At 50.4% G+C, this 7,518-nt stretch overlaps 1 protein-coding gene across 1 annotated transcript; it reads right to left on the reverse strand.

The window, feature by feature from the left end:
* Window positions 1-1,663: 1,663 nt before the first annotated feature.
* LOC123040666 (uncharacterized) lies at window positions 1,664-2,340 on the reverse strand. Its single transcript, XM_044463443.1, has 2 exons — window positions 2,026-2,340; window positions 1,664-1,947 (listed from the first exon to the last, which is right to left on the reverse strand). Exons 1-2 carry the CDS (start codon window positions 2,299-2,301, stop codon window positions 1,741-1,743), a joined length of 483 nt encoding a protein of 160 aa, XP_044319378.1. The 5' UTR covers window positions 2,302-2,340; the 3' UTR covers window positions 1,664-1,740.
* Window positions 2,341-7,518: the final 5,178 nt, after the last annotated feature.

Genomic DNA, 7,518 nt, shown 5'->3' on the forward strand with positions numbered 1-7,518 from the left:
AATCCTTTTCTTATCTTAGCTGTTTGTTTCAGTATCGAACCGAAATCTTTATTTTCCCAACTTCTACCGCATGGTTAATAATTTTGATCCTACCTCCAAGAGAGTATCGACGAAATCACTAATTAAGGAGTACTCCTTGTGGAGATCACTCTAACTTTCCCAGGTTGCGACAAGTGGCGCGCTGCATGTGCGTCACTTGTCGCAACCTCGAAGTTTTCCCTTTTTTCGTAGATCTGTTTATTCAAAACGTTTTATCTCTTAAACCGTGCGTCCAAATCTCGAACCGCTTTCGCCATTGTATTCCTCGCGTCGAGATCTTCAAAATTAGATCCCATGTTGACAGGTTTTGATGAACTTTTTTTTCGCGAAAAAAACTGGACGAAAAAACCGTACCGGGAGCACGGGTTTCCCTTTCCGAAAGAGGCACACCCTTGCCTCTGACGAAATCACAACCGTGCCTCTCGCAGAAGCAAAACCGTGCCTCTCTCGAAAGAAAAAAAAACAGAAAATACGTTTTTTTTCGTTTCCGAGGAGGCACGGCCGTGACTCTCGCGGAAGCAAAACCGTGCCTCTCGCGAAAGAAAAATAAAATGAAAAAGTGTTTTTTTTTGTTTCCAAGAGGCACGGCCGGGACTCTCGCGAAATCACAACCGTGCCTCTCGCGGAAGCAAAACCGTGCCTCTCGTGAAAGGAAAAAAAAACAAAAAACACGTTTTTTTTCCGTTTACAAGAGGCACGGCTGTGCCTCTCGCGAAATCACAACTGTGCCTCTCGCAAAAACAAAACCGTGACTCTCGCGAAAAAAAATGCGTTTTTTTTGCGCAAATTTTTTTCCGTCGAAAAGCTAGGGAGGACCGGTGAAAAACCAAAACGTCAAAAACCCCCCGGAAAAACCCCGTTTAAAAAGCCAAAAACGGGTGCGGAAAAATAAAAAAAATAAAATCCAGAGGGAGTGCCCACAGCGCGACACGCGAATGGCTGAGAGTGCGTTAAGTGACGCTTGATCCTTGCGAGCCTCCCGAAGAAGCGCTCGTTAATTAGTTGCTCCCGAGTACCGACTATATATTTCTTCTTCCAAGAAGCTTCAACCGAGTTCTTAAGCGTGTCCACCCTTTCCCACATGTATCATACCGAAACATGGGCTGAAAATAACCAGGCATATTCCAGTTTATTGGCTAACTTCCCAAGACTTAAATTTCTCTAGGTATTTGGTTCAGTGTCTTCTAAAAGGGTATATGGTTCAATATATCTTATAAAAGGTCGACTAGCATATGCTTAAAGTACAGGGTACTTGTGTGCGATTTTGGTCTTTTTTTTATAAGATTGTTATTTTTAATAGACAAAGGTAGAGTGTGGTTTCAATAGACCTAAATATTATGAACGTGGTGTGACACGCTTTTCATGTCAAGCCATCTCTATTGTCATGTTTTAAAGTGGAATCCCTCTCCTTTGTTGGTTCAGTCATGTATGTTGTCATGTTCTTAAGTGAAAACTCTCCTTTGGTGTCTTACTCTGAGAATATTCCAACAATATCAGCCTTACATCATCATACGCAAAATCAGACTATAATAGTCGGCGTGCAACAGCAAGATTTTTTTTTGTGTGTGTAGAAATTAATTCAACAGCGAGTTCAGATGAATAAAAATAGCGTCTGCCACTAGTGTAATAGAAATTTGTACAGCTTAATCCAAGAATAAAGCATCTCACAAGCAACTGAAATGAAAAGGGTACAAACCAAACCTAATTCCTTCCTCCTAATTTGGTGACTTGGATCATGGTAGTCGCCGGCAGATTACCTAACATCATGGACGTCAAGACCTCGTTTGTTTGCTCCGCGTCTATGCTCCCATCTTTGTCGCCCTCGATGATTTCCACCGATTTTAGGTTGGGGGTGAGGGATATGGTCCGAGGTAGCTCCACCATTGAACTGTTTGGGAACTCATGGCACTGTAGGCAAGACGAACAATTATTAGGAGGTAAAAAATTATAATTTCTGAGAAAGCAGGATTAGTTAAGCGGGTGTACCTGACAGTTCTTTAGAGTGAGCTTCTCTAGGGCTGGAGCATTATGCAGAAAACGGCAGAGCGTCTGAGCATCGCCGCCAATCTCGGAATCCTCAAGGACCAAGGTCCTCATGCTGCGAAACACCGGTAACCCATGGTGCTCCTCGTCGAGCATCGCCTGCAACATTGGCCGCGGGAACTTGTCCTTGGCCAGTGGCGGCATCAGCGGCATCGGCGGCTGATCTGGCAAGAAGAATGGTCCAGGTGGTTGAACAAAAGGTATATATGCGTGCAGCATCTCCGGCTGATATTGAAAGAATTGAGCTCCAACAGGTGGAGCATGAGGTGTAGGTTGCTCAACTACTGTCTGCATCGCATTGCATATACGTACAGTTAATAAATCAGACATTTATGCGCAGTAAAAGTAAAACAGAAATCAATTACTATATAGAGTACTAATTGAGCAAGAGCAAGGGCAGTATAGATAGAGCACCATGTTGCCAAAGCCGTGCAGCTTCAGGGTGCAGACGTGGGACAGAGAGCCGATGAAGTTGCACAGAGCCCTGAGCAGATCCCTGTCCTGCTGAAGGTAGTAGCCGCCCCCCTGTTTGTGCCGGAGATCAGGCGTCCCTACCAGGCGGACGGATGCTTGGACGAGGCAAGGCGCCTCCTCGAGGACGACGGCGAAGGAGATGAGGCACCGGAAGTTAACGGCGAGGTGCAGCGACGCGAGTCGAGGGGCGGCGATGGTGAAGGTTAGGCTCTCGCTGTTCCGATTAGAGGATTCGACTACGAGGTTTTTAAGCGTGCCGGACGCGATCCTCGGGAGCGATGCTGATAACCTGGTGCCCGTGATCTGCAGGTCTTCCAGCACGGGGAGCCCGTAGGCGAGGTGCTCCGCGAAATCACGGTGGAGGGTCACCTGGTCGAGGCGCAGGCTCGTGAGGCGGTGGGAGGCTAGAGGGGGCAGCCTGACGGAGCCACGCACGTCGAGCGCCGCCGGGGAGCACTGGAGGCCGCGACGCACCCACCTCGTGTACTTGGTCACGAAGATATCATTGCCGTATCCGTACATTGACGGATCGCTCAACCATAACGGAGGGAGGCGCAGCCGCAGGGTTTGCAGGGGCGCAGCGCCGGCGCTCCGAATCCGATGGACCAGAAGGCTGTCGGCGAAGTCCTCGAAGTCGGCGAACTCGTCCGGCTGCTCCTTCCCGTAGTTAGCGAGCTGGGCGGGGCTCAGCGGCCACGGGCTGGGACGTAGAGTCGCATCGGGGCGGAACTCGCCGATATCGACGTCGAGGCACGGGGACGTGGGCCAGAGGTGCTGCCACCGCCGCGACAGCACGCACGTCTGAACGACCTGCCGGGCCTTGAGGCGCGACAGGATGTCATAGAGGAGGCAGTCCGGCAGGTCGCTCAGCCGGTCGTCCAAGCTGCCGCCGGCACGCTTCGCCGTCCTCAAGGCTTCCATGCTGATGGATCTTCGGTTTGGTGCGCGTCCTTGTTTTACGGATCAATCTACCCATCTACCCAATCTATAAGGAGAGAGTATTTAACCAAAAACTACCACAATTCACGGAACCGTGAGGAAAAACTACCACTTTACGATTTTATACGAAAAACTACCGCTTTTTTCTTAAACCTTGGCAAAAAACTACCAAGTCTGAAAAGAGCCCGCTTTGGCTCTTTTAAGCGTGTTTCTGACAGAGTTGGCCCACACATAAGCAGGCTAAAAAGCAATCGGGTCCCTAGTTTTTTTTCAAAAAAGGCTCGCGACGACGGCGGCGGCGGCGGCGGCTGCGCACGCACGCAAGCCAGCCGGTCAGCAAGCGGCGGGCGTAGTGGCGGCGGTGTTCGTGCTCCTCTACTTCTCCTCGCTGCAGCAGCCCAGCCCCTCTTCTCCTTCTCCACTGTCTCCTCTCCGTCTCCTTCTCCTCTGCCTCCTCTCCTTCTCTTGCAGCAGCAGCACGGGCACGAGCTCCTCTCTCGCGCAGCCCCGCCGCACTGCACAGCCGCACCTCGTCGCAGCCCCACTGCCGCACGCGCACACGCAGCCGTGCGCACAGCCCTTGCGCAGCCGCTCGAGCAGCCGCCCCGCCGGCTCGCCGCAGCAGCGCGTGCAGGATCCTCCCCTTGCCCGACGTAGCCGGGCCCCATGGCGCGCGCAGCTCGCAGGGCTGCCGCGAGCTCGCCACGCCGCTGCCGTCGCGCATCCCAGCGCCTCCTCGCACGCGTGCACGCAGCCGCCTGCCCCCTCCAGTCGCTGGAGGACTGGATTGATTTTTTGAAAAAAAACTAGGGACCCGATTGCTATTTTAGCCTGCTTATGTGTGGGCCAACTCTGTCAGAAACGCGCTTAAAAGAGTCAAAGCGGGCTCTTTTCAAACTTGATAGTTTTTTGCCACGGTTTAGGAAAAAAGCGGTAGTTTTTCGCATAAAATCGTAAAATGATAGTTTTTCGTCACGGTTCCGTGAATTGTGGTAGTTTTTGATTAAATACTCATAAGGAGACGTAGTTCGGTCGTGGAGTGCGGAACTTGGCTACCTTTCCGCGATTTTTTGTAACAACTTTCCGCGATATTTTTGTATGCATCACAGATGCAAGAGCTCATATACGCGCGCATACATTCACCCTTATGAACGCATATACGCATACCCTATCCTTATGAGCACATCCGAAAGACTGAGCCACAATATCATCTTGAAATTTACAAAGTCGTCGTAGGCACCTCGTCATCGACGGGGACGTCTCCTCCCACTGAATGCGCATCACCGGAAATTCTGAAATAAATCCAGAAATAAATGCGAGCACCAGGACTTGAACCTGATGGGCTAGGGATACCACAATGCCTCTAACCATCCAACCACAAGTTAGTTTTTTTCGCAATTTGTTGTTTCGTTGATTTCTGTGGATGTTTACGAGCCTTGTTTTGTGTGTTGGATCCAGATTCTCTAACCAGTCTTTAGGAACTAACCTAACCTTTGCGAAGATCATCTCCAATCAAGATAGATGATGTACTAGCAAAAGAGCCCGTGTGTTGTAACGGGAGGACATAATTTCATGTGCACCAAGTAATCCATTCGTGTTGCCACTTCTGTACGCCACCATCATCCACGATGGTCATGTGGTCCAATTATTCACCTCTTTCAATTCCAAGCCGTCGATGAGCTTGGTTGTGCGGCAATGTCGTGTACGGGAACTTGCGATTGAGCTTAGCTATCGGTAGAGGGACTTGAGGCCTTCCTACATGTGACGTCGGCATGCAACTCGAAATTTAGACATACTATTAGAACTTAAAAAGAAACTCGAATTTTTGGGGTTCATGCTGGAGTTTGCAGTGCTTGTGTATGTGTGGATGCTACCTTTCCGAGTTTTGTTGCTTCGTTCAATTCTATGGTTTTTTTTGTCCTTGTGTATGTGTGCTGCTTCGTTGGTAGGCACGTACTAGAAAGCTACAAAGCCATGTACCACATACGTTCAACAAGTGATGTTTTGACTCAGCTTTCACATTGTTGGAATCGCCCTGTACTAACTAAAAGAAGATAGAAAGCCCAAGGCCTCAAACGGCCCAAGCAACCTGAAAAGCAAGGTAGGGCAAGGCACGTATGAGGCGGCCAGCCTAAAAACCTGCCTAATTGTTGCCTAAATCGGTGGATTCTGGCCTAGAGGGAGGAATTGTGAGATTTGACAAGCTTTGTCACTTTTTAGCTAAATCTAGGCCTTTTTTAGGTAAACCTCATGCGTGCCTCGCTTCATGTGCCTGAAATCTGGCTAGTGCCTCAGTTAACTTGTGGGCTTGGTTGGGCCTTGCCTTGCTGAGGGAGTCCTGGACTAAGGGGTCCTCGGGCATCCAGGCTATGTGATATGGGCCGGGCTAATGGGCCGTGAAGATACGAAATCAAAGACCTTCCTCTGTGTCCGGATGGGACTCTCCTTTGCGTGGATGGCAAGCTTGGCATTCACATCATGCATCTTCCTTTCTCTGTAAACCGACTCTGTACAACCCTAGATCCCTCCGGTGTCTATATAAACCGGAGGGTTTAGTCCATAGGGCTAGAACAATCATATGGGCTAGACATCTAGGGTTTAACCATTACGATCTCGAGGTAGATCAACTCTTGTAACCCCTATACTCATCAAAGTCAATCAAGCAGGAAGTACGGTATTACCTCCGTTAAGAGGGCCCGAACCTGGGTAAACATCGTGTCCCCTGCCTCATGTTACCTTCGATCCTCAGACGCACAGTTCGGGACCCCCTACCCGAGATCTGCCGGTTTTGACACCGACATTGGTGCTTTCATTGAGAGTTCCACTGCGTCGTCGCCAGAAGGCTCGATGGCTCCATCAATCATCTACAACAATATTGCCCTGAGGGAGACTTTTCTCCCCGGCCAAATCTTCTTATTCGGCGGCTTCACACTGCGTGCCAATTCGATTGGCCTTCTGGAGCAGATCGACAGCTACGCCCCTGGTCATCAGATCAGTTTTGGAAACCTAAATTATGTCGCTGATATCCAAGGAGACTTGATCTTCCAAGGGTTCGCGACCTCGACCACAGCTCCGGCCTTAGATCCGGAACACATCACCGAGTCCGAAGACGGGAGTTTAGAGCCCGCTGGACTCTCCGCAGCCATAGAGCTCAACACCGGAGATACGGAGGGGATCGTTTCACCGGCAGGCCCGGAGTCACGCCAGACTCCCTTCATCAACATAAAGCCGGACTCACCCCCGAACACCAGCTCCGAACTCTCGAGGTCCGTGTTATGCGGACTCGGCCAGGGAACTCCCGTCCCGCCTAACTCCACAGACCCTCGCTTCCCCGTCCAATCCTCGCTCTTGAACAAGGCCCTGAACTTAATGCGATCTCTCGCCATTGTAGAAAAATCACTATAAAACTACATCCAGCCCATACTAGGGGCTGAGAGCGGGGAATTTCATGTCCCACCCACCACCCACTTCATAGCCACTGTTGAGGATTTAACCGACACGCTCGACTACGATTCCAAAGACATTGACGGTATGGACAATGATACCGGAGATGAGAAGAGCCAGAACCCGCCGTTCACCGGACGCTGGACGGCCACTTCCTCGTATGATGTATACATGGTGGACACACCCAAAGAGGATGACGGAGACGATGGGAAGAATCTAGAGGACAAGCCTGCTGAAGCACCTCCGAAGCGTCGACGTCAGCAGCATCGATCAAAATGGCGTCGCGAAAAAGACAACAATACCGGCACCGAAGAAAATAATACCCCGGAGAATGCCGAAGACCAAGATGCCCGATCGAGCCAACATCTGAACAGGATGATTGGGAAGAGGGGAAAGTCAAACCCGATGATCCTATCGGGAATGAGGGCTCCGAGGATAGTAATTACCTACCGATCTCCGAAGAGGACGAGAGCCTCGGCGACGAAGAGTTCATCGTGCCAGAGGAACCCCTCGAATAAGAGCGCTCTAAGCGCCGGCTAATAGCCACTACAAGAAGCCTGAAAAAGAAGCGACATCAAC

This window comes from Triticum aestivum, chromosome 2B, assembly GCF_018294505.1.
Source record: "Triticum aestivum cultivar Chinese Spring chromosome 2B, IWGSC CS RefSeq v2.1, whole genome shotgun sequence".
NCBI lineage: Eukaryota > Viridiplantae > Streptophyta > Magnoliopsida > Poales > Poaceae > Triticum > Triticum aestivum.

Excerpts from the sequence above, each read along its gene's own strand:
- LOC123040666 (XM_044463443.1), bottom strand. The coding sequence starts at position 2,301 with ATGCTGCACGCATATATACCTTTTGTTCAACCACCTGGACCATTCTTC. Across the intron at positions 1,948-2,025 it reads TCACTCTAAAGAACTGTCAG|TGCCATGAGTTCCCAAACAG; the intron begins GTACACCCGCTT and ends TCTTGCCTACAG.